Genomic DNA, 26,367 nt, shown 5'->3' on the forward strand with positions numbered 1-26,367 from the left:
ATCAAAGGAAGGTGCACGGGATGTGAGTGCAGGTGGTGAATAAGGCTCTGTGCCCATCAGACTTGAACATCACGATGGCAAGATCGGTGGCCTTCAAGCCATGCGTGTGGCGGCTCTTTGGCCTTTACTTGTCCCCTACCGGGACACATGACCCTAAAAGGCCTTCCCTGATCTCCACATCTAACTGAGGGTGGCAGGGTGTACTCAACACCCCACGGTGATCTATGATTGCCTCACTGGGTGATCGTCTTTCCACTAGAAGGCGGGCCCCACGAGGGCAGAGACCGGGCCTGTCTTGTTCATGGCATCCCAAGTCCCTACACGCGTCCAAGCTGCACACAGGCAATAAATACCTGCTAAGCGACTGACTGAAAGCCAGGAATTACAGTGGAGGATAGGGCAGCATCTCATCAGCCAGGACTAGAAAACAGGGAGGAGAGAGAATAAGATCAGAGAACAATCTTTCTGTAAGAGTAACAGTCAAGAGAAATAAAAGCAGAGTTCAAAGGAACAGTGGGGCCAAGGAAAAAATGTTGACATTTTCTCTCTGACAGAAGAAAAAAATTAGCTGGTATTTAAACTGGGCCTCAAAAAAAGAACTACAATGTGGATACATGGAAAGAGAAAGAATAAACATCTCAGAAGACAATGTCAGTGGGACCAAAGCTGAAGGTCAAAGGGACCGTGGCAAGGGTCAGAGGCACCGCCTGGCTGAAACAAAAGGCGAATCGGGTAGAGCAGGAGAGAGGCACCTGCCAGGGAGAAGTCTGGCTCCTGGTCATATCCAGTATATCACTAATACTTCTGTTACCATTCAGAGGCAAAAAATTAAAGCAATCGTGTGGAGGACATTCAAAGAAAAAGCATGGGACTCATCATAATTTCAGAAGATCTGGCAGGACGTTTCTGTCCAGAGAAGCTTCACTCCCTTCCTTCTCACGGCACTACGCGTGCTGTCAAGTGAAAGCCTGCTAGTGCAGAGAATGAGCCCTGACGCCCAGCTTTCCCTGACAGACACTGGAAGCTGCACAATGACCACACACATCACTCTTCATCACACGTGACGTGTGGGTCTGACAGAAAGGATGCCTACCTCCACGGTTCATTTGAGGAAAGGGCAACGGAAGCACAAATGTTAACAGAAGGAAAAGCCACAGTGTAGCTCCTTAGCACGGAGACAGTAACCAAGTTCTGTCCACTCCTGAGCAAATGACCCAGGACACCTAACAGAAGGTAAGCTCAACACAGACCCTTACACACCAGTACAGTGTGTTTCACTTTCAGCTCCAAAAGAAAATACAAGAGATCTTGTATAATGAATTGTAAGATTTTGGTTTGAACTTTGTATGTTACGTGTTTTTTCCTGACCTTAATCTATTATTGCCATGTTTCCAAAATTAGGTATTTTAAATTTGCCTCAGTGTTTATGTCCTCTAGCATTACAAGTTGCTTAATTATACACATTTAACTACTTAGGAAGAAAAAGGAGTACAAAATGTAACGTTTATTAAATATTTCACACGACTGCCATCAGCATTCTTTGCCTATTTTGCTCAATTATAACCAACTTTCCCAAAATGTGTATTTTGCAAATAGTCAGGTCTTATCTATTTTTCCTGTTTTCATTAGAGGGGAGAGTGACCTGGCTTTTAAATGGCCTGAAAGTTAAGGTGAAGAATAAAAGCAACATGGTTATTTTTAGAGCTCTACAGGCATAAAAATACAGCACTGAACTGTGACCTGAGGCTCTGCACAGCACAGACGCCCATCAGGCGACAGTCTCCGCTCCGGCAGGAGCACTGGCGCTGGGCCTCGGCCGACCGCTCTTCCGTCACCAAAGATGGTCTGAATGCATTGGGACCACAACCCGTAGCTGCCGGCATCTTTTTCAAATACATTCAAAAGGTAGACCATTAGGTAATTTATGAAGATTAAATGGTATGTTATTTTTGTCATTTCTTCAAGCTTACTTACAAGGTGAATTAATGAGCATTCTCTCCAGATGAAGACATCACACCTCACTCCCAACACAGAAAGGTATTAATTTCAAATACAGCTCCAGTGGGTAAATAAGGAGGCTCATTCCTTCACCAGGGGATATACCCTGGAGCACAAGACACGCCCGAGTAAAACTCGGCTTCATCACCAGTTCCTCCCACATCCTAACAAACTCTGGCAACATCAGCACCTCGGATCCATCAGCTTAACAGGTATGCTTTAAACCTTTTCTGTACAAAATTTAAGTCCAAATTGTGAATGCAGATCGCACTTTCCTATATGTTAATATTTTAAAGCCTCCTAAGAACTTTTAATAGCATGTGTTAGTGCTATATTCAGAAAATGCTCAGTCTGTAGATTATCTGACTTCGCATATTTCATTTCTGCCTAGCTACAGAAAAGTATTTTCAAAGCCTGGTTTTGGGCACTGACCTAGTTAGAAATTAAGAGACTTTAATCCATGTTCTAATCTTATTATGATTCATATCTAACCGGTGAAAAAAAATCATATACTTTTCTGGCAAATTTATTGTAAAGAAACAAATATTTGTTTATCAGAACCAGAACATCTGACACAAATAAACAAGTGAGAATATTTCCATAGGCTAAAAATGCCACTTTTTGGCTGGATGAAGTGGTCAAAACATGGGTCCTACAAACCCACGCAGTACCCGGGCTCAGATGTGGTGACTAACACCCTGCTCCGGGAACTCAGGTGGCATCTGAAGGAGCGAGAAAGATTAACACAAGAGATCGAAAACGAACAAAAAGCAAAAAAAACAGGCGTGGATCACAACTGGCTGAGAAACTACCAGAATCCCCACATGACCATCCCAGCTACCGAACAAAGACAACTTGAAGTTCTTTGCTCACAAGTTCAACCTTATCAAACTGGAACTATACTCAGCAGGTAAAAACACTACGTTCTCTTTCGTGGTATCTGCTACTGTCAAGTCTAAGTTGCTCAGACAGGCAGACAGGAAACTGTATTCTGTCACATAAATTCTTTAATTGCACATATCAAATAACCAGCAGCCACAACCCCTACAGCAGGCTGGACAAAAAAGACTGCTGCCTTCTTCCTGGCTAAGAAATATTATTAAACTACATTCAAACTTATTCACTAGAAGCATAATTTTAACCCAGTGTGCAGATTACTCAAAGGTGGGTAACTACTATATGATCCCATTATTTAAGCAGAATTTTGGGAGATAGAGGGATATGACAAAATAAATTTTCTAAGCTGAATAACCATTACTGCTTTCCCTCTAGATTTCGAGAAGTTTTGGCAGAAAACGACGTGCTGCCTTGGGAAATAGTCTATATCTTCAAGCAAGTTCTGAGGGATTTCCTAAATAGTGCTGACACAGGCAATCACCAAGAGGGCCCAGCGGAGGCACGGAGTACAGACTGTGCCATCCGCCCGGCGGTCCCAGGAAGACACTCCGGGCATCTAGACGAAGATGAGATCCCCACCATTTCAAGCTACGTTGACAGAAACACAAAGAACAGGTTCCCAACATTCTCACACAGAATATGGAACTTACCATATTATTACCCATCAAGTTAAGTTATTTAGAGCCAGAGGAGTTATGACCACCTTAGTGTCAGAATTCTTAATATTAAAAATCAGAAAAAGTGACATGACTTCACATTACTCTTTGTTGCAGAGTTAAATTTCCCCAGATGTACCATTTTAAAGTGATCCTTTAAATTTTAACCACTCTAAAAATGCAATATTTTCATTGAACAGTATGCTTTTAACTAAAATGTCTCCTAAATATTTTGAAAAAATGTTTGAAGTACTTTCTTATACCTCAAACACACCCCACAGTAATGAAGGCACTTTATTTAGCATGAAATTTGACAAACTCTGTGTGAAACTTAGACGTTAACCTTGACTTTTATTCTAAAAGGAAGTGCTATATAGAATAAGATGAGAGTCTGACATGAATCTTATCTTTACAGTGTACACTGAATCGTCTCCAGAATAGTCATTCTCAGCAAGGGAAGAGAAAGGCATGGGTGAGGGGAAATAATACACAGTTTGAAACACAGCAGCGCTTTATCCCAACACTTGGATTTTGTTTTTAATTACAGTATTTTTAATCTCAACTAACATTAAGAGAAAGCATTAAAATATAGCTCTATTACATTAATAAAAACTGGACTGTTTTAACACTAGTAGCTGCTCTCAAAAATAAGCATGCTAGCGTATAACCTAAAAACAATATTATGTTCATTTAAAATAGTAAACATCCAATATAAAAAACAATATTTCATGATTTCATTAAAGTAGGAAACTAATCATTAGTCAGATTTATGTTTTTTACAAAGCTACAATCTTTATCATTCTTCAAGGTATGCCCAAGAAACCTAATGTCTACAACTGGATATCTGGAGGTTTACTGGGGCTTTTTTTTTTTTTCATCTGAAAAGAAAAAAAATTCAAAATTGGGACTACATATATACTCCAAAAAAACTCTTCTGACTCACTTTTCTCTGCACCCTCCGCCAACCTCCACACCATTCTGAAGGGGCCTCAACTTGGTCTTAAATCTTAACTGTGGAATAAACGGTGCCAATCTGACCAGGGCTTAACAAGGCAAAGGAAAACCCAGACCTAATGGACCTGAAATAAAGACACCTCTCGTTCCCGTCCTCTTTTGGTTCTGTTTTCATAACCTAACAGTCTATGCTTCTCCAGTCACTCTTAAGATTCCTTAGAGTGGATACTATTTATGGGCGAGATAGCTAATGTTACTGCCTTAATGGTGAGAGCAAAATGTTTGTGTTATCAGAACTTGGAGTCTGTCTATGCAACCCAGCACTAGGACTGGAGATCTCACCAGGCCTAGCAGACACACACACCAGGAAGAGGCCCACACGGTAGGGTTCTCCCTCCAAGGCATCTCACATCGACACCGAACAGGTGACATGACCGAGCCCACAGCACTTTCAAAAGAGAGCCACCCTCCCTGTTCAGTCAGGAAGATAATTTTTTAATAACTCTTATTAAAACACTCACAGTGACTGAAGAAGCTGTAGGTTTTAATTCCCCAAGTCAGGAAGAAAACAAACCCCACGCACGCTCCTCTTTCAGTCGCCCACAGTGCAGCTCAACTCTACAGCCAGACTCCAAGAGAACACCACGACTTACTGTGTTTTCCCTAAGTCCTTATCTCTCACTCTGGTTTTTGTACTATCCTGATAAGTATGTTTCCTGTGAGAGTACTGGTGTACGTAATTTAAAACTAGAGTTGTTTCTGGAAAATCTACAAATCAAATAAATTTTAACACAACTACATACTTATATATTGGGCTGCTTCTAGTAGTACCTAAAGTTGGCAAATGAATGAGGGTCAAAGGGGAGATGAGGGTCAAAGGGGAGATGAGTACCAAGAACGCTTCAAGTGCTTCAAATACTTCAACTGGTGTTTCTCCGTATATAACAATCCTACCTATCCATCAAATTCCACAAGCCAGAATCTCAATCATTCTGGTCCTTTGGGACAGTAGAGGGACCAGAAACACATCACAAAGACATGAGACTTGGGGCACATGGTAAGTGCTTTTGAGGAGGAAAAAAGATTGGAACGGACTAGAGGGACGAAGCGAGAAGGCTGGCAGAGAAGGCTGGGAGACCTCAGTAGGTGTGCAGGTCACAGGAGACCTCTGAGGGGCAGACACAGGAAGGAGCAACAGGATGGCAGGAGCCTGTCGTGGGAAGCAGCAGGTGTGGGAGGGGTGCAGGCACCCCAGGCAGAAGACAGAGTAGATGCAGAAGCCCCAAGCTGGACATGAGTTGCTGTCCGCAAGACGCAGCAGAAATGCCAGTGTGGTCAGAGGGCAGCAGCAGCAGGCGGCAGGTCAGCCAGGTGCCAGGTGGAGGCGCACTCGGCAGGCCCCACTAGGGGCCCCCAGCCACCTACCCCACAGAAAGCCCCACATGCTTAAAGAACTGCAGGCGCGAAGGCTCATTCAAGAGTTTGTTCATTCAACAGCTATTCACTGGGCATCTGCTCATGTCAGGTGCTCTTCTAGGGCTAGAGTAAATCGTTGGGAGGCAAGGATGAGAAGCCAGGAGATGAAAAATGGAAGGCTTTTGCAGTAATCCAGGGAAGAGATGATGGTGGTTCATTCAGTCCAGGGTGACAGTATAAACAGTGAAATGTGCTCTTGTTCTGGAAACATTATGGTCCAGTTGCCAGGATATTCAGATTGCTATTGGACTGACTGGACACACACACCCCCTTCAGGGAAATCCGCGACAGTGAGGAGCAAGACAGATTTTATGAGTCAACCAAGGCGGGAGGAGAGTCAACCAACTCTCCTCGCTTCTGCAATAAACATCTGGCATATACAAACATTAGACAGTAGGGACCCACCAGGGCAGTTCACTCACCCACAAATGTCTGCGTTCCTCCTACACGTCAGGTTGGAGGTGTTAGAGGTGCAGAGTCAGTGATGACCTACACCCTAGGCAGCTCTTCTGTGGGGAAAATACATCAAACAATCCCACACAAGTACTAAGTGCACACACAGGGCAAACAGCTGTCCGCATGAACTGGGCTCGCTCGCTGGGTTTTCCTCTGACCCTCTCACCGTTCCTTCTTAGACTCCTTCACTCATTCCATCTTTCAACCTTTAAACAACCAAGTGCTCCAGGCCTGAGTCCTTGGACCTCTCCTCTCCCTGTGCCCACCCCACAGCTCCTTCTGCAGTCCTGCCTTCTCAGCTGATGGCAACACCTTCCAGTAGCTCAGCCGGAAACCTTGGCATCAGCCATGACTGCTTCCCCATTCAATTCTATATCTGATCCAGCCACAAAGTCTTTGCCTCTGTCTCAGGAATATGCACTGAATTCCCACACTGCTTACCATCCCGCTACACTGTCCTAACTCTTGCTTGGATGACACCCTACTACCCACCTGTATTAGTTAGGGTCCTTCAGACAACAGAAGCAACAGGATGCATGCCTGTGTGTGTGTGTGTGTACAGAGAGAGAGAGAGATTGAGAGATTTATTTTAAGGAATTAGCTCACGCATTTGTAAAGGTGCAAAATCCGTAATCTGTGGGGTAGGCTGGCCGGCTGGAAACCCAGGGAAGGGTTGCAGGGAATGTAAAGGCAGTCTGCTGACATGATTCCTGCTTGCTTGGGGAAATCAGTCTTTGCTCTATTCAGGTCTTCAACTGATTGGATGAGACCTACCCACAATATAGAGGGTAATCTATTTACTCAAAATTCACCCATTTAAATGTTAATCTCACCCAAAACACACTGTCTTGCCAATGGGTTTCAGCCCCTGGCAAGTTCACTATGGATTCAGTGTGACCAAAGAAAAGGACAGTAGAACGTTCTTGGGGTGAAAGGGTTATACCCAACTTTGTTTCCACAGTGGCAGGTCATCACTAAAATCCCGCCCACTCAGAGCGAGTCTGCAGGCAGCAGGCCGGTCTCTGTCTCTGGGCCTCTCTATCCCTCAGCCATCTGTCTCTGTCCTCGGCACTGCCACCACTCCAGCCTCTGTTCTGCTGTCCTGCAGCCTTGCAGCCATGCCACCGTGTCACCCGGAGCACTGGGCAAAGCTCTTTATAGAGTCAATAGCAACGTATTGCCCACACGTGTGTCTTGCAGACACACAGGCCGATCTTGTTGCTTTATCTCTGCCTCTGCTTCATCCTCAGCAGCCGGAACCACTGCCCCGGTCCCAGTCACTGCCACAGCTCCAGTCCAGTTTCTCTCTGTCTGCTCCTGCCTTTTCAAACCAACCCACATCTGGGTCCTCGCGACCTTCAAGGGGCCCTTTAAATTCTTCCTCCGAGAAGCAGACCGTATTTCCTTTTGTGCTTGAGCCCGAGGATAGAAGCAGGAGCATGGAGCATGGAGCGCTCCACAGCCTGCGGAGGGGCTGCACCTCCCCTGGAAGGACCCGTGGTTGCCGAGTCCTTCTGGCTTCCCACCAGCTTTCCACCAGGTGGGGTTTCAACCCAGGAGAGACGGATGCCTCCAGCACCGGCAGGGCCGCCACCCCCACCTGCTCCTCCATTTCTGGGGCGGACGGCCCCACTGCATCCGTCGCCTGCCCCATGGCACCTGGCGGCCTGCGCTCTCGTGCTCCTTCCTCTCGGGCCTCTCCTCGGGCCGCTCCTTCTTCTCGTGCTGCCTCCTCTCGGGCTACCACGACATCCTTTACTATTTCCACAGCACTGCATAGTGATGCTGTGGATAAAATGAAAGTTCCTCTGGCCAGGACTCTCACCTGGCCCTGGTCAGCTAGCTCACTACACACGGGTGGGCAGTATGTTGTTACTCTCTAGATAAAGAGCCCTGCCCAGTGACCTGGGCGACACGGTGGCACCACTGCAAGGCTGCGGGAGAGCAGAGCAGAGGCTGGAGTGGCAGCAGCATGGGCAGAGAGGCCCAGGGACAGAGACCCACTTGCTGTGCGCAGACTCGCTCTGAGTGGATGGAATTCTAGTGATTGGCCGGATACCATGGAAATAAAGTTGGGTATAACCCTTTCACCCCAAGAACGTTCTACTGTCATTTCTTTGGTCACACTGAATCCATAGTGAACTTGCCAGGGGCTGAAACCCACTGGCAAGACACACACCTTTACAGAAACATCCGGAATAATATTTGACCAATACATGGGCATGACGGCCCAGCCAAGCTGACACAAAGTTGATGTCACAGATGATACTTATCAGCTCTTCCCTGTTTCTGCTCTGGGACCCTTCAAGCCATTCAACACGGCAGTGATCTGTTAGAACCAGAAGTTACATCAGTTTGAGCTCTACGCAAAACCCCAAAGCAGCAAAATTCTCCCTATGACTGAAGAGACAACTCTTGACGCAGCTCCATTACCTCTCCCACCCCATCTACTGCCTACCTCACAATCACCACTTCAGGTGCCTGAGCTGATACAGAAAACTTGAACTAATGGGAAAACTGCCTGATTAACTAAAAACTAAATCTGTTAGAAAGACAAAAAGGTATTTTAAAAACACAGCCTTTGTGTGTGAACAGAAAACAGGACTCCTTGAAGGGTGATATGCAGACACTGACACACGGCCTACATACAGAAAGCAACAGGCAAACAGGAAAGGGTACTAGGCTTGGGGTTCAAACACATTCATTCTGCAACACAAGACATGGCCTGGCATGAGGCTCTCAACTTATCTGATCCTTGACTTCCTCCACTATGAAACAGGGCCTCCTCTACGTGTCACAGACTGTCGATGTCTGACACAACGTCTGACACAGTAGCATTCAACTTACAGTAAGACACACCAAGATGGAAAAAGGAAGTTCAGAAAAGGCGGGTAAAAGTGCTGTCATGAAATGACAGCAGTCTAGCAGAGAGCTTCTATGGGGAGGCCTTCTCTGTGACAAAGTATATTCAAGATGCTCAAGAGTCCAAGAGAAAAATGCAAGAACCAAGCGGGAATGTCATGTGCCATGAGGACAAGAGGTCCAGACAGAAAGCCAGGGAAGCACTGGACAGGAGACAGGGCACTGCAGGGCTGCCAGTGCAGCCGCAGGCCCAAGGCAAGGCCCCCAGATACCACCACAGCCACCACGTGTCCTTCCCCTGCACCCAGGTGAAGCTGCAGGAACATAAGAATAAAAGCATGATCCACAGCCACCTGAAGGAGAAAATCAGTGAAATAAAACCACTGACAGTAACACTGAAAAGCCATTCAGCTACTCACACCCCTCACCCAACCCTCCTGACCCCCACGGACATCTGGCCTCTCCCGAGCAGTGCCTCCAGCAAGGCGCTCACAGTGACCCTGGGCTCGCCACACGGACCATGCACAGCTCACCGAACAATTCTCGCCCACGCTACCCACGATACTGTCTGGTGTTTTCTACATCTCTTCTTTTTTTAATGCTGAGGCCACTACTCACTCAAGCACCTCATCAAACTGATCGAACACCACTCTCTGGGCCCCAGGTACTCCACTGAAGCTGATCTTACCTCTTAACAGCTGAGTTACCGTGCCTCCCAAGTACGGCTTCACCACGTGATAGCCTGTGCTTACGAAGCCTGCCTTCACCTATGTCAATGTTTCTCACCATCAGAACATCACTCAAAACTCTCCTTCCTGGAAAGACATCATTCAACAAGTATCTGAGCATCCGCCGTGTGCCAGCCTCTGTGGTCAGCTGACTCCACAGTCAGTTCACCCTCAATCTGCACCCCAGCTCTACCTCTGCCTTCATTTCCTGTGGCTGCCATAACAAATTACTGCAAATTCAGTAGTTCAGAACAACACAAATAAACACAAATTATTCCCAGAGTAAATGAGAAGTCCAGGCAGACTTAGCTGGGTCCTCTGCTCAGGGTCCCACAATGGCAAAATCAAGGTGTTCGAGGGCTGCATTCTCCACAACAGGCTCATTCAGGCTGTAAGCTAAATTCAGTCCCTTGAAGTCCTGCGATGCGGCCCCACTTCCTTGCTGGCTATCAGCTGAGACCCAGGCTTTGCTCTCAGCTGCCCGCCTTCCTCCTGTTTTCCATGTGGCCCTCGAGCAACAACCAATCACGTCTCATCTTTCAAACCCCTGATGCCAGTTGGAGATGGCCTCTGCTTTTAAGGGCTCCTGTGATTAGACAATCCAGGGAGTCTCCCTCTTTTAGGCTCTGCAACCTTAACTACATCTACAAAAGCCTCTGCCATTTAGTAAGGCAACATTTCACAGGCTCCAGTGCACATCTTGGGGGTCATTCCATCTATCATGACCATTTACCACAGGAGGCTGGGCAAGCCGCTTTGCCACACACACCTGTTTCTTCATCCACAAAATCAAGACAATGCCATCGACCTCCCAGTGTCGTTCCAGGATTAAATAACACAGGTTGTGTTTCAGGGCCTGCTGCCTGCTGGACCCACTGGCATTAGCTATGCATGTGCTGATGCCCAGGAAAGCAACTCCTGAGGAAGCCCTCCTTGGACTCAGCACCCCTCATGGCCAGGCAACTCCTGGCACTGTGCTGTCTGCCTGCCGCCAGCAGAGTGTATGGCAATTTTACAAACTGATTTTACTTGTTGATCATGACTTTTAAATGGGGCTTATATTTGGGGGGGGGTTCCATTTCATCATTCTAAAAATACATTTTTATTGATTTTACAAAGCCTCAGTCCATGAAGGACTGAAAATTTTTTAAACTAGTCCTTAGTAGTTAAAAAGACATCTAAATCTATAGGTTAGTTTCTGACAAGGTCAATAGTGATTTACTTCCAACACTAATCACAGTGAGTTATTTAAAAGCAATACTGTCCTGCCGACTGGAGGGAGCAAACGGGGAGCAGTGAGGAGGAAGGGTGGCCACTGAAGCAGTTTCCCAGAGTAATTCAGGAAAGTACACAAAAACATGGACAAAACAGCCACTCTTAGGGCTGCACAAGGTTCTCTTTGTCTCCTCTTGCTCCTAAGAAACAAATTTACCAAGATCCCAAGTTGCCCTTGACTCTACAAAGGCTTGAAGCAAACCCATGGAAACTTGATGGGGCCAAGGAACAAGAGTAACATTTAAGAATTAAACAAAAACCACCCTCTCAAGTGTAAGGGCTGCAGGGGAGGGCCAAGCAGAGAGGCTGATACTCCAGGCTTGGGGTATGTCCACACCTGCCGGCTTCAAAAGGGAGCAAGTGATCCTACTTATCAGATCTAGGTCATCTGAAAAGAGAACGAGGCTCTTGCCCTTTCCTTTCCATCAAAAGGATATGAACAGATTGACGGAAGCTACTTCAGTCAGAATAGTGGGAGGAGGAGCCTTAGTAAAAGTGAACAGAGATCCAGCAGTCCTACGATTTGGTATCTATCCAAATGAGTTGAAAGCTTTTTACCCCCACGAAACCTCACAAGGGCACGTTTACAGAAGGCTTATTCATCATTGCTAAAACTTGGAAGCCACCTGGGTGTACCTTCAGTAAGTACATCGTGGTACATCCAGGCATCAGGAATATTACTCAGTGCGTGAAAAGGCACGGCGGAAACTTGTAAATTGGTAAATGGAAGAAGCCAGCCTGAAAAAGCTAGACGCCTATGATTCCAACTAGACGACATTGTGGAAAACACAAAACGGTACATAGTAAAAAGACAAGCGGTTGCAGGGGAAGGAGGGGCAGGAAGTGGGGCAGAGGGCGGTGACATCCCTCTGCGTGCCAGTGTCACCATACGTTTGCCGAGCCGGGACGGTACGGCCCAGGCGTGAACGTCCGCCTCCACTGCGGACCCTAGTTAGTAACAGTGGATCCACATGGGCTCACCAGCAGTAAAACACGCAGCGCAGTAAGGCCAGACGGTAACAACGGGGAAATGCAGGCGGCAGAAGTACGTGGGACTCCCCACCTGCCCGCTTTTTCTGTAAATTTAAACCGTCCTACAAGCCAAAGCTCATTAACATTAAACTTAAAAACTGAACCAAACTCCAGGGCGGCTCGGCCTCTGGCAGAGAAGCAAGCCTGGCCTCGGGCACCGGATGGGCCGTTGGGTGGCCCGGCCTCGTCGGCCCGCTCTCCGCCTCGCCCGCGCGGCCTCCTACCTCCCGGACGCCGGCCGGGCGGGGGCGAGGCTGGGGGCCGGGGACGCAGTCGCGTCCCTGCGCTGCGCCTCATCCCAGGCGGCCTCGGCCGGGAAGGCGGGCGGCGAGCCCAGCAGCTCCACATCGGTCACGGTCTTGCCGATGGTGAACCAGTCGTTGATCTGGTCGACGGTGAGCTTGCGCAGCATGCTTGCGGCCACGTCGGCGCCGCCCCAACCGCCTTGCACAGCTGAGGGAACGCGCGGCGGTAGGCGGTGGTGGGGGCGGCGGGAACGTCGCCCCGCCCCGTTCGGGCCCTCCAATCCCAACGCGTCACGCCACTCAGACCTTCCAATCGCAAGGCGCCATCCCGCGCGCGGCCCAGGCCTCGTGCCCGCGCCCCGCCCCGCCTCGCTAGGCCTGCCGGGAGTCCGGCACCACCGCGCCAACGGCCGGCGCGCAGGGGCCGGTGAGACGGCCGGGTCAGCGCGGCAAGCCCCTCATCCCAGCCCCCCGGCCCTCCTGGCGGGGACTGGCGTCAGCGGCCGCTGTGTGCAGGAAACCCGCCTCGAGTATCTCCGCCCAGTCCCTCTGAGGGCCTTGGCGCTGGGGGGCGACAAGGGACATTTGTTAAACACCTGTGTGCCTGGCCCGGTACCGGGCAGCGCGGTGACGGACCTCAGGGCGGAGATGGAAGGCAAACCTGAGAAGGGCTTTGAGTTTGTATTGTCGAGGTAAACAGCTGGCTGCCAAAGCAAGACCCGCTGCACCTGACCGGTGAGCCAGGAGCAAGGACAGGTTAGGGAAGGCTTTTTGGAGAAAATGACACCTAAGAGGACAGCTGCAGGATGACCAGGGGTGAACCGGGTGCAGGACTCGGAGAGAGAACTGCAGGGGAAGGTCGTCCCTGGAGGAAGGCCTGAAGGCAGGAGGCCCTAATGCCTGCGGTCAGGGCCCGGAACACACTAGGCTGAAGCCGTCTTCCTTCCTAAACCGGAGGCAGAGAAAGGGGAATGCACGGAGAGTGCGGCCCTGGCCAGCAGTGTGAAGCCCAGTCCGCTAGGACTGGAAAAACAGCAGTGACGAATAAAAAGTCGGCTTGGTGTGTGTGTGTGTGTGTCGGTGGAGGGGGCGCGGAGTTACTGGTTCTTCACGAAAAAATGAGCCCACGTGATGCTGAGCCGAGAGTCCCCGGTCCAAATCCCAGCCACACCACCAGCTTATGAGCTCTGGGCCTCCTATTCTGACTTTTCCAAATACTGCAGCCTACAAAAAGCACTCCTTACACACATCTTTTGGCAGCGGACAAGAACTTGTTTTTCAATAAATAACACGTAATCATAAAGTCATTGAGACTCAGTATGTCACTCAGCACTGACTGGAAAATACTGCACCTGCATACTTCACAGACGTGAAGGCTAGGGTGTGTTCTAAATGTCACCAAATACACTGAAACCACTTCAAACAACTGGAACTCAAATTTGTACTTCCTAGTATACTACTGTTCTTGCACACTCATTCTTTGTTGATGCCACAGTATGTTTTTAAGTGGAAGTTGCTTTTCTTCTCAAGCGGGCTCCTTTCTCAAACAATTTTCAGAGGACTTTTTCTATGTTCTTTGATCCTTTGGGTTACTATGTCCTTCAGCTGTCCTGAAGTTTTGAGTTTTAACTGCAGTGTAAGGACACTGTTTTGATGCTTCTCCCATTTGAAATGTGTTGTCATTTGATCGATTGCCATTTTCCTGACCGAAACTTGTTTAACATTCTGCGTCATCCCAGACTGAATGGCTTCAAGCCTCCTTATTTGATCAGCAGTTCTTGGTCCTCCATGGTCCCTTGGCCCAGCTCATCTGGCATTCCTGTCCAAAGTTCAGAGGCAGCACCATGGGCTTGCGGACGACTAGGCCAGAGTGCAGGGGAAGCCCCAGAGGCTTCATGGGCCCTGGAGGTTTTGCGTATTTGCATTCCAGGAATGGCTTGCGCTGCAGGCCGGAAGGTGGAACGAACAGCTGAGAGCAATTATGAATCACGCTGGTGCCGTTAGGCAGCTCTCTCGACAAAGCAAGAGAAGCTATGTTTTCATAGCTTCAATGACCTCAGCCACAAGCATAACAAAATGCATCACTCTGCACTTTGAATAAACCCACTAGGATGGTGCTTTCTTTAAATATTTTTTCTTTGATGATGTGTTTTTGTGGCATGTTTTGTATTTGTAACTAAAGACGTTAAAATTCTATTGCTCTTAAGTTTGAACTACAGAAGTTTTATCTTGAAAAAGCTTCAATGATGCTCTTAGATTTCTCCTCAGTGCTTGTTGTCTTCGGCAGTTTTTTACCTCATTGTAAGTCTAAAACATTCTTTTTCTAAGACAGTGGTTCTCAAACCTGGTGCTTATCTCAGGACCCCTTTATACTCCGGCAACCCTACAGGGCTTGTGTTTGTGTGGGTTATATCTACTTCATTAGGAATTTCGACTGAAACATATTTTACTTTTTTATTCTTTAAGAATAATAGATGTTAAAGGGAATATTTTTATGAGAAGTTACTATGCCAAAAAAATGTTTGTGTCAGAAAAGTGACACTTTTAGATTTTTGCACATCTCTTAATGTCTGCCTTATTGGAAGATAGCTGGATTTTCATATCTTTTTCTGTATTCCTTCTGTTTCGACATTACAAGACAGCCTCTAGAAAACTCCACTGTACGCTTGTGAGAGAATCCTTATGAAAAAGACAAATCATCTTACCACTATTATGAAAATAGGTTTGACCCACAGGAATCCTTGGAAACCTCCAAATCACACTGTGAGAACCACCACCCTAAAAAAAGCTTGGTTTTCAAGTGCATCAGCTTCATTTGAGTCTAAGCTTTTTTCCCCGCGAACCATGTTCCTTGCTCTTCTCTGTGTCCCCATCCTAACAACTGCGCTCACTTGTCTTCTGCCTGAATAATGAGCACTGACTTTATTTTTTAACTGTAGATCTGCTAGTAATTTTTTCCCTCAGTCTTAGGTTATCTGAAATGCCTCTATTTCACTTTCCTTACTGAATGGTAATTTCTGTATGCATAGAATTCCAAATCAGCAGTTAGATCTACGATTTTTCTTTGTCTTTAGTTTTCTGTGGTTTTATTATGAGGTTTCAAGGTGTTGGTTTATTTTCATTTATCTGCTTGCTTGGCTTCATAAGACTTTTGAACCGTTGGTATGATTTGTTTTTTATTCTTTTTGGAGACGCCTCTGCCAGCTTTTCTCTCTTCTGATATTTCTGCCCCGTCTCGCTCATTTCCTTCTAAGTCTCCAGTTGCACATATGACGGCCTCTCACTGTTCCCTCTCCCATCTGCTCTTTTCTCAGCTTCTGAGCGGTTTCCTCTAAGGTATCTTCCAGTTCAGTAATTCTTCAACTGTCGAATCTGATGCTAAACCCATCCAGTTTCTATTTAGCTCTTTTTTTAAAATCAGCTAAATGGGTTGCTGTTGTTTTAAACTTCCTGTTTTCTGCTGGAATTTTCCATCTTTTTTATTTCCTAGCACACAGTAAGCATGGTTGTTTTTAAGGCTGTGTCTGTGAGGTCCAGTGTTTGCAGACTTTGTCAGTCATTATATTCTCTGCTGAGGAGAATTATTATGCACAGAATAGCATAAAAATATGTGAGTAAAAAGTTATCAATGTGAAGAGAAATAGCAAGAAAACCAGAGAAGGGAGATTGTGGATAAAATGAGAGTTCCTGTGGCCAGGAATCTCACCTGGCCCTGGTTGACTGGCTCACTGCACACCTGTGGGCAATACATGGCTGTTGACTCTATATAATATATAAAGAACTCCACCCAGTGCTCTGGGCCCGACATGGTGGCAGGGCTGCAAGGCTGCAGGAGAGCAGAGGCTGGAGTGGTGGCAGCACCGAGGACAGAGGCCCAGAGGACGGCTGTGAGGGACGACTGTGGACAGAGGGGCCCAGAGGCAGAGACCGGCTTGCTGCCTGCAGACTCGCTCTGAGTGGACGGGATTCTAGTGACCGAACTGCCACCTGGAAATAAAGTTGGGTATAACCCTTTCACCCCAAGAATGTTTTGCTGTCGATTTCTTTAGTCGCAGTGAATCCATAGCAAACTTGCCCGGGGCTGAAACCCATTGGCAAGACAATTGGCAAAAGTCCACAGGGTTCACTGTTGACCAAGGGAAAAGACAGGCTGCCCTTATGGGAGGGGTGCTTCAGCTCACAGGAGGGCTGCCCCTGTGAATGGGGAGACAGTGGATCATCCCCCAATGGGTATGTGGTCTGAGGTGGCTTACCTCCTAGAGGACTGGGCCCCAGCCCAGGACTTGAGGCAAGTGGAGGTGACACCTGAGGCAGTAGGGATGGCTCTTGATATAGTAAGTAGGTCTTTTGAGAAGCAGTTATAGACAAAGTCCAGGCTTTTCCTACCCCCACAACTGTAACATTGCTACGGGAATTTCTGGGTCTTCTAGGCTACTGGAGAGTGTTTATACTGCACTTGGCGCAAATTCTGAAGCCCTTATAGCGGTTGGTACGAAAGGGCGTCAGGTGGGACTGGGATGAGACATGTGCATCTGCCTTTACTACAGCAAAATGGGCAGTCAAGGTCGTGCAGGTCTTGAGTGTGATAGACCCATCAAGGCCCTGTGAGCTGGATGTTCATGGCACTGAAGATTTTTATGGCTGGGGTCTCTGGCAGCAGCTTGAATGAACTTGCCAACCTATTGGATTCTGGTCGCAACTCTGGAAGGGGGCAAAGGTACCATCCACTTTGATAGAAAAACAACTGGCTGCCCATGTATCACGCCTTGCTGGTTACAGAACCCATCACTAGAATGGCCCCAATAAAGGTCATAACCACCTATCCCATCTTGGGGTGGGTATGAGACTGGACCCAAAAGCCAAGAAATGGTGTGGCACAAACACCCACACTGGCCAAGTGGGGTGCTTACCTACAGCACCATAGTGCCCTCTCTAGTAGCCCCCTGAGTGAAGAACTCCAATGCTTGTTGGGGCCAGTGACATAGACTAGTGAAAAGCAGGAAGAACTTGCTTTTGAACCATTAGAGGCAGAGAGTCCCTACTGGAAGGGAAGAGTCCCTATACCCAAAGATGCATGGTATACAGATGGCTCCAGCCATGGGCAGTCCCCAAAATGGAGGGCCATAGCTTTCTATCCTAAGACTGAGACAATATGGATGGAAGATGGTGAGGGGAAGAGCAGCCAATGGGCAGAGTTTGCGGGCTGTGTGGCTTGTGAGCCAGGAGCCCTCCCCTATAGTTGTCCACACTGACAGCTGGGCTGTCTATCAGGGCTTGACCCTGTGGCTACCAACGTGGTACCATGCCAACTGGCTGGTTGGTCACCGACCCCTTTGGGGGCAAGAATTATGGCAAGACTTATGGGCCTGTGGTCAGACCAAAATAATTACAGTATACCATGTGACAGGTCATTTGCTACCGGCATCCCCAGGAAATGATGAGGCAGATAAATTGGCCCAGATACATTGATTAGAAGGAAAGCCTGCCTCTGATGTAGCCCAATGGTTACATCAGCATTTGCTGCATGCAGGGCAAAAGACAATGTGGGCTGTAGCCTGTTGGTGGGGCTTGCCTTTGACCTTCAAAGAAGTTAGTAGAGCCCAGCAGGAGTGTGTTGTATGCTCCAAAAGGGACTTACACTGAGTTCCACAGCAACATGGAACAATAGCTAAGGGGCCTATACCCCTTGTCAGGTGGCAGATAGACTATATTGGGCCTCTACCTGTGTCAGAAGGATATCGGTACGCAATGACTTGTGCGGACACAACTACTGGACCTCTGGTTGCTTTTCCTACCCATTATGCAGACCAGCAGGCGACCAAAAGAGGCCTGAAGCATCTCTTTGCTGCCTATGGCCGACCACAGGTGATTGAGAGTGATCAGGGCACCCATTTTACTGGGCATACACTGCAAGAATGGGTACGACAGCTGGGAATCAAGTGGAAGTTTCATGTGCCATACAGTCCTACCGCAGCAGGCATGATAGAGAGGCACAGTGGCTTGTTAAAATCCGGACTAAAGTCAGATACCAATAGCCTGTGGGGATGGTCAGTCCACTTATGGACCGTGCTACAGCGTTTGAATGAGAGACCCCGAAAGGGAGCCCTGAGCCCCACAGACATGTTAACACATATGGCTGCCTCCCCCATACCACTGCAAGTACAAACCAAGGAAGAATCACTGAAAGCTGAGGTTTGGCCACCAGAATAACATCTTGCTGCCAGCACCAACTGCACTGAACCCTGGAGACTCCATTGAGTGGGTGTGGCCTTGGACCTTTCAACACATGGACCCGCAATGGCTGGCTCTCCTGGCACCTTGGGGACAAGGCCTGGAAGCTGGCCTCCTGTGTATTCCTGAAATAACAGCAGAGTGGCCCCCAAAGGTCACAGTAGTATATCCTGAACGGCCAGAAGGTAGGAGCATCTTACCGGGGAGTTTTGTTTTATCATTATGGCCAGTGCATGCACCTCCAGCAACACTATAAATAGACCCTTCAGTAACCCCCACGGGGAAAGGAGTAAAAGTATGGTATACTAGACCTGGAAGGGACCCCCTTCCTGCTGCTGCCCTATCACAGGACCACTCTCTTGCATGCATCCTACCTGATGGACAAGATTTGCCTATGTTGGTGTCACTAAAACATGTGTCTTATCGCCCCTAAAGTCTTTGTGGATTAGGAACCTCCTCTGGCTTGAGGATTATTATAATTTTTGTATCAAAATCTTGCTGTATCTTAATTTTTATTATCTCTAAGTTGTTGTTATCCTCTCTTGTTATTGTGGAATATAGTTACAGTGCTCCAGCTTTCTTGCACAGGGACCATTGCAGAAGATTGAAAGTGTGTATGATAGTAAGGCAAGAATCCTGGAGGGGTAGAGTGTGGGGAAGTTGGGGTTCCTATGGCCAGGATCTTCACTGAACTTAAACCACCTGATGATGTAACTGGCTTGTTGCTGGGCTGCCGCTTGCACACCTTTAGGCAATAAGCTATTATTGCGCTATATAGAGAGCTCCGCCCTGTGCTCTGGGCAGAGGCAAAAACGCTAGTGCTCGACCAACCAGCGGGAGAACAAGCCGGATAATAAACCTTTTCGCCCCAAGAACGTTTTGCTGTCGATTTCTTTGGTCACAGTGAATCCATAGCGAACTTGCCCAAGGCTGAAACCCATTGGCAAGTCAAATACAGCAAGTAAAGATGGTCCTTTTTCCAGGTTGACCAATCTGTGCTTTTTGCCCAGGCCCTTCCATGTCTCAGCCCCGGAACTCCTGTGTCCAGGACACCCCGACGGTTAGTCGCCGTGTTATGACATAGCCCAGGCCGTCCCCGCCCCACCACCAGTCGGTAGCACCCGTGGCCGCTGGGGGCGCTGTGGCGCTGCCTGGGAGGTGCTCTGGCCCTGAGCGCCGCCGCTCCTTCCGCCCTCCCGGCAGGCCCCGCGTGACGCCTGCGCACTCGGTGACCTTCCAGAGTCGTTGGCCGTGTGTGGGCTGGGGGCGTCTTGAGCTGTGGGTCAGTCGCCGCGGTGAGTGCGGAGTCGCCGGGACGGTGGGGGCCGGGGCCGGGCCTGACCCTCGCGGGGGGGCGGGGCTGGCGGCGGGCGGGAGCCCCCGGCCCCGCCGACCTTGGGGTACAGCCCGCGCCCGGCCCACACGCGCTTTTCCGCCCCGGCGCGGGGCCGTGAAGGGAGGCGGTCCGGGGTGGGTTGGGAGTGGGCGGCAGCGCCGGGGCCGCGTTGGCGCGGCGGTACCCGGGCGCTCCTTCGATAAGGGGCGTGCTTGGCTGTGAGAGACCCAGCTTCCTAGCCTGAGTCACGCAGCTGTCTAGGATGGAGCCCGAAGCCCGGAAGACTCCCGTGCCCCCAGGACCTTCAGCCCTCTGCACCTCAAGCTGCCTTGCGACACACCTGTTCTCCAGGTTGTACTGAGTGTGTGCCTAGGCCTTGGGAGAGGGGAATCGGGTACCAAGCCAGGATCAGGGGAGGTGATTGAAGTATTAACCCAGCCGTGATTTCCCGGTCTGGGGCTCAACGGGTCAGACGTTTCCTGTCCCCAGTTGTAAGGTCAGATCGGTAGTTCGCTATTAATGTGATGTGCCATAAGCTGCAGGCCTAAACGGACGTAGTGGACGCCCGTTTGACCTTTGAATGGGATGGGCTTTTAGAAAAGAACAGGTACTAGAACCCCCACACACAGCTGGGAAACGTGGATGGACTGAGTGGGCCGCGGTGGAACAAGTAGGGGGCCTCACTTTACCAAACGACTCAGGACATGTCCAGCCAAATAGGCAACCGTGGCTAAAAGGAAGGTGGGAGTGGGAGAGGTAAGTATTCACGGTATATGTACTGTACACCTGAAGTCTCCTTGGCCGCTCCTTACCTCCTCCGCACCCTCCTAGTTTACTTAGCTCGTCCCCCCCGTGGTCCTCATCTGATCTCATTAAGGGAGAACATGTTCTGAAGTCCTCCCTCTTAGAATCCCAGTGGCTCAGTGCTATTGCCATCAGCTTCGTATTTGTGGGATTTTTTTCTGCTATTGCTGTGGTCTTAAGAGCTCTTACACCACGCCAGGCACTAGGCTGGGTCGTTTATGTTTCCTCCTTGAATTCCATGGAGCACCCTGTGGGCAGGTGGTGATACCTTGTTTCACAGAAAGAGAAACTTCTGAAACACCGGCTCCAGGGACTTGCCCAAGGCTGAGAGCAGAGCAGGAGAGCTGGTGTGGGAACCCAGGATTCCCAGGCTTTTGGCCCCAGCGGTCCTCTGGAACACCTTCCCTCCCAGTCATTGCTGGATTAGGGGAGAGGGAGGCACTCGGTGCCTCTGAACTCTTGCTGTCAGGTCTGTGGGATCCTCACAGGCACCTTCACCAGGCAGGACTGTTGTTGGTTTCTTGGAACCTCACACTGTGGTACAGTCTGAAGACAGGAAGTATGAGGCAGACACGTCTGCACAGGGTTCCAGAAGGATACAGCCACATCCTGCCAGGTCGCACTCGGGTTGGCTAGCCTTCAGGACCATGCCTCGGCCCGAGTGTGTTCTCTCCTAGAAGAGCCGGGAACCAGGCCTTGGAGCGGATTCTCGTAGCAGTGAGGTGTAGCATCCTGGGTGACTCACGTATCCAGCTGCATGATCTCAGGCAGCTTCCTGCAAGTACCCACTTTGTAGAGCTGGGGAGTGGCGCAGGATACGAGTGTGTAAAGCACTTCATGAAGACTTAAATTTGCATGGCATTTTTGGAATACAAGCTGAACTCTTTACCATGTTCTCCAGGGCCCTAAATGGCCTGGCCCATCTCCCTCCCATCGAGCAGCCATGGTACTTTATATAACAAGCACCAAAATAGGACACCAGACACTGTAAATACTTGATGCAGAGGAACTTCATGTATCAGCCCTTTGAGCTGGGTAGTGTTTTTATCCTTTTTACAGATGAGAAATTGAGGCAGTTTAAGTTAGCTGGAAAGTAGAGCCAGCGTTTGAATCTGGCCAGCTGTGGTGGCCTTCCCATTCCTCTGCTCCCTCCAAGCCCTTTCTGACCTCGGGGTCTTGGCACTCGTGCTGCCTCTATGAGGATATGTCTCTCCAGGTATTCTGGCCCCTCAGAAGCCACTTTCTCAGCTGCTAAAACAATTCTTGTCTATAACACGTTCAGTCCCTATTTGCCGGTTGAGTAGTGATCACAGTCCATCCAGGTTTCAGTAATGGAAGACCTAGAAAATGGCAGAGAGGTAAAATTCTGTGTAGCCCGAGATAGGATGGAGAGAAACAGGCCTCGGCTGTGGAATGAGGCAGCACCACTAACTGAAGCCCAAATAGCACTTTGCAGCAGAACAGAGGAGAGTACTGAGTTATTCCTGCACAGGTTTGAATGACAGCAGTTCAGGAGGCCGCTTCAGATGGTACAAAGCTCAGCAGAGTGAAAATGAGTGTATTAATTCAGTCTGGTGAATTGTACATGCAACCAAAGACATTACCTTCAGACCACATAAAAGTGAACTATGTTAAGTTTCCAATGGAGTACTATTTAGCCATAAGAAAGAAACAAATACTATCATTTGCAACAATGTGGATGGAGCTGGAGGATATTATGCTAAGTGAAATAAGACAGAGAAAGGCAAGTACCAAATGATTTCCCTCACCTGTGGAGTTTAAAAACAAAGCAAAACTGAAGGAACAAACAGCAGCACAATCACAGAACCCAAGAATGGACTAGCGGTCACCAAAGGGGTGGGGGAGACGGGGATGGAGGGACATTATGATTGGTACACATGGTGTGTGTGGGGGTCACAGGGAAGACAGTGTAGCAGAGAGAAGACAAGTAGTTACTGTCATCTTACACTGATGGACAGTGACGGCAATGGGATGTGGGGGGGACTTGATAATATGGGTGAATGTAGTAACCACATTGTTTTTCATGTGAAATCTTCATAAGAGTGTATATCAAAGATACCTTAATAACAAAAATAACAAAGTGAACTACATAAGTTCAGACTTGGACAGCCTTTCCCGATCAAATCCAGTCATTAGATACCTTCATTAAGTCATGTCTTGATTGCAGTTCTTAGGAGGCGAGAAGCCTTGTGGCCTTGTGCTGCCTGCTTTGTATCCAGCGATGGACCTCCAGACTTAGTCCACGTGGAATGCTGTGGCTGTCATTACTAACACTGTGTTGCATGACTGGAATTTGCTAAGAGAATAGAACTTAAAGTTCGCACCGAAAAGAAAAAGAGGTGAGGCAGTGGATGTGTTAGTTGACTAGGTGGGGGAAATTCTTTCACAGTGTACGCATACAAGAAGTCACCACCGCAATGTGTACTTTAAATTTCTAGATTTATATGTCAGTTATGTCTCAAAGCTGAAATTAAAAAAAAAATACAAAACGAGGTACAGCTGATCAACATGTGTCCAGGCCTGGAGTAAGTCTCAAGGAAATTCCTTCATGTTGGTTTTCAGCTTTGAAGGCCAGCAGTTCTTAACATGACGACACAAATATACTCATTTTTCAGTTTAAAAGCTAGAAAGTGGCAGTTCGTTTGGGGCACAGTGTTAGTGGAGGGTAGCCAACAGAGGGGACCGTGCAGTGACAGTGCAGCATGGCTGGGACGCCTGGGGCTGGAGGAAGAAGAGGCGGCGGAGCCCTAGGATGGCTGTGGCTGGGGGCTCTGGGGGTGAGTGGAGCGTGAGCTGCCCAGAGCAGGAGCCCCCATCGCAGTGGGAATGGCTGCACAGGGAGCAGCTCCCTGCAGAATAGTTGTGGGAAGCGGTTAAAGTTAATGAGTAAGTGGAAACTTCCTGTTATTGAGCTTGAAAATAAAATCATGTTCATATTTTTTTTTGTATTAAGGTATCAGTGACATACACTCTTATGAAGGTTTCACATGAAAAATAATGTGGTTACTACATTCACCCATATGATCAAGTCCCCCCCATATCCCATTGCAGTCTCTGTCCATCAGCGTAGTAAGATGCCACAGTCACTACTTGTCTTCTCTGTGCTACACTGTCTTCCCTGTGACCCCATACACACCATGTGTACCAATCATAATACCCCTCCCCCTTCTCCCTCCCTCCCCACCTGCCCTCCCCCACCCCTCCCCTTTGGTGACTGCCAGTCCCTTCTTGGGTTCTGTGAGTCTGCTGCTGTTTTGTTCCTTCAGTTTTGCTTTGTTCTTATACTCCACATATGAGTGAAATCATTTGGTACTTGTCTTTCTCCACCTGGCTTATTTCACTGAGCATAGTACCCTCTAGCTCCATCCATGTTGTTGCAAATGGTAAGATTTGTTTTCCTCTTATGACTGAATAGTATTCCATTGTGTATATGTACCACCTCTTCTTTATCCATTCATCTACTGATGGACACTTAGGTTGCTTCCATTTCTTGGCTATTGTAAATAGTGCTGTGATAAACATAGGGGTGCATATGTCTTTTTGAATCTGAGAACTTGTTTTCTTTGGGTAAATTCCTAGGAGTGGAATTCCTGGGTCAAATCATATTTCTACTTTGAGTTTTTTGAGGAACCTCCATACTGCTTTCCACAATGGTTGAACTAAGTCATGTTAATATTTTTCACTGTGTTCCTTTTCAGATGCTTCAAAGCCTTATTAAAAATGTTTGGATCCCCATGAAGCCCTACTATACCCAGGTTTACCAGGAGATTTGGGTAGGAATGGGTTTGATGAGCTTCATCGTCTATAAAATCAGGAGTGCTGGTAAGTTTATGCTTGATTCACTAAGATCAGGAAGGAAAGTATTTTCTAAAGGAATCCTAATTCATATTGTGAAGAAACTGTGGTTCTTAACTGGGCATGACCATCAAAACCCCTTGTTGAATGTGGGGAGCGCACAGCCGCCGCAAGAGACGTTTGGGGAGAGCTTGAGAAATGTGCGAAAGGCCGGATATCAGAGATAGTGGGGTTTCAGTTGTGACGATGGCATTTTGAGTATGTAGGAGATGTCTTTCGTTTTAAGAGACACAGACTGAAATACTTAGGGGTGAAGTGTTGTGGTAGAAGGTATTTAATTACACCTTTCCCACTGTTCTGAATGTTTGGAATATTTTCGTAACGAAAGTTGGGACAGGATAGCCATTGGTTCTCAGTGGAGCGAAGATGAGGTCCAATCATATGCCAACAAGCAGCTGGTTAGTAACAGGAAGGAAAGAAAAGTTTATACTGTAAGACTGGGGTTTGGGATGTGGCAGGGAGAGGAGCCCTGTAGGGCCGCCCGTTTAAGAACATCCGTGGTAGAAGCAACCTTAGCACTCCCGGCTGTGAGATGCTGCGGCAGCTGTTCCGAAAGCTCCCTGTAACAGCTTCACCTGCGCCGTGGCCTTTCCAGCCAAGTGTTGGTTTAGGTAATGAATTGACTGAAGGCATTTTTGTAAAGCAGGGCTCTGACCGATTTTCATTTCCTTTTATTTTAGATAAAAGAAGCAAAGCTTTGAAAGGTAAGATTTTTGTTGTTTAAACAGGCAGGGAAAGGGCACACCATTGTGGCTTTCCAGGGTAAGGTGTGTCACTGTTCTGACACGTGCTTCAATGCGTGTGTGCGATGCGATGGGGACGCCTCGGCACATGGAGTTCGCTGTATCTGCGGGACGAGTTCTGAAGCTGTCCCTGTGGTCTGTTGAGAACCGTTGCTCACTCCCTCGGGCCGAGGGACACTTGCAGGGGTCATGGGAAGGTGGGTTGTTCAGAGGCCGCTGATGGCACCAGCAGGGAAGCCCCGTTAGCTGTGCAGGCTGCTCTGTGAGGTGCACCGTGTGTGGAAAGAGCCCCACGTAAATGTAGGCCCTGGTGCTGGGCGTTTGCGCTTCATCTCCCAAATGACGGTGAGCCTGCAGTCCTGTGAGTCCTCCACAAACCCAGGGCTGGCCCGTGATTCTTGGGGAAGAGGCACGTCCCCACCCCTCCATCATCACGCCTGCTGGAGAGCTGCCTCCACACGCTCACCGCATGAGCCCTTGGCCTTCCGCGCACAAGCGGCCCTCCATGCTTCGTAGTCGTGGAAATTGTCGTTTGTGTGTTCTGACTTGTTAATACTTACAAACTACATTCCGCTTGTTCCTTCCTTCCTACATTGTTCTATCGTGCTTCTCTGACAGCTTCGAGTCCTGCGCCTGCTCATGGTCATCATTAACCAGACCTCCTTGGAGAACGCATCAGATGGGACGTCACCCTGGCTGAAAATGTCAGCAGGCTGCTAGATGGGGGCACGCGCGGCTGCCGTGCACGGGCAGAAGTGCTGCTCCCTTGTGGCATGAATAAACACGCCTGTGACACGC

General features: G+C 48.5%; 3 protein-coding genes across 7 annotated transcripts in view; 2 read left to right on the forward strand and 1 right to left on the reverse strand.

Annotated features, from left to right (window-relative positions):
- The window catches only part of TDRD9 (tudor domain containing 9), a 134,007-nt gene extending 121,250 nt beyond the window's left edge, over window positions 1-12,757 (reverse strand). Inside the window, exon 1 of the mRNA XM_057488085.1 lies at window positions 12,559-12,757. Coding sequence (XP_057344068.1) covers window positions 12,559-12,746 — 188 coding nt within the window. The 5' untranslated portion in view covers window positions 12,747-12,757. The remainder of the gene's footprint in view (window positions 1-12,558) is intronic.
- On the forward strand, window positions 992-5,284 carry RD3L (RD3 like). The gene is made up of 4 exons (XM_036882347.2): window positions 992-1,233; window positions 1,966-2,210; window positions 2,603-2,908; window positions 3,271-5,284. The coding sequence occupies exons 3-4, from the start codon at window positions 2,610-2,612 to the stop codon at window positions 3,566-3,568; spliced, it is 597 nt and encodes a 198-aa protein (XP_036738242.1). The 5' UTR covers window positions 992-1,233; window positions 1,966-2,210; window positions 2,603-2,609; the 3' UTR covers window positions 3,569-5,284.
- Window positions 12,758-19,970: 7,213 nt separating the features above from the next.
- On the forward strand, window positions 19,971-26,367 carry ATP5MJ (ATP synthase membrane subunit j). 5 transcript variants are annotated; one of them, XM_057488089.1, is made up of 5 exons: window positions 20,009-20,105; window positions 23,139-23,310; window positions 24,670-24,793; window positions 25,507-25,530; window positions 26,188-26,367. In XM_057488089.1, exons 3-5 carry the CDS (start codon window positions 24,670-24,672, stop codon window positions 26,220-26,222), a joined length of 183 nt encoding a protein of 60 aa, XP_057344072.1. In that variant the 5' UTR covers window positions 20,009-20,105; window positions 23,139-23,310; the 3' UTR covers window positions 26,223-26,367. The 5 variants fall into 5 exon arrangements, with proteins under 5 accessions (XP_036738214.1, XP_057344072.1, XP_057344070.1 ...); XM_057488087.1 differs by lacking the exon at window positions 23,139-23,310 and adding an exon at window positions 20,744-20,902 and having other exon boundaries at window positions 20,018-20,105; XM_036882320.2 differs by lacking the exons at window positions 20,009-20,105; window positions 23,139-23,310 and adding exons at window positions 20,199-20,497; window positions 20,744-20,902.

This window comes from Manis pentadactyla, chromosome 11, assembly GCF_030020395.1.
Source record: "Manis pentadactyla isolate mManPen7 chromosome 11, mManPen7.hap1, whole genome shotgun sequence".
In the NCBI taxonomy this organism is placed as follows: Eukaryota; Metazoa; Chordata; class Mammalia; order Pholidota; family Manidae; genus Manis; species Manis pentadactyla.

Excerpts from the sequence above, each read along its gene's own strand:
- RD3L (XM_036882347.2), top strand. The coding sequence starts at position 2,610 with ATGCCACTTTTTGGCTGGATGAAGTGGTCAAAACATGGGTCCTACAAA. Across the intron at positions 2,909-3,270 it reads ACTGGAACTATACTCAGCAG|ATTTCGAGAAGTTTTGGCAG; the intron begins GTAAAAACACTA and ends CTTTCCCTCTAG.
- ATP5MJ (XM_036882319.2), top strand. The coding sequence starts at position 24,670 with ATGCTTCAAAGCCTTATTAAAAATGTTTGGATCCCCATGAAGCCCTAC. Across the intron at positions 24,794-25,506 it reads CTATAAAATCAGGAGTGCTG|ATAAAAGAAGCAAAGCTTTG; the intron begins GTAAGTTTATGC and ends CTTTTATTTTAG. Across the intron at positions 25,531-26,187 it reads AAGAAGCAAAGCTTTGAAAG|CTTCGAGTCCTGCGCCTGCT; the intron begins GTAAGATTTTTG and ends CTTCTCTGACAG.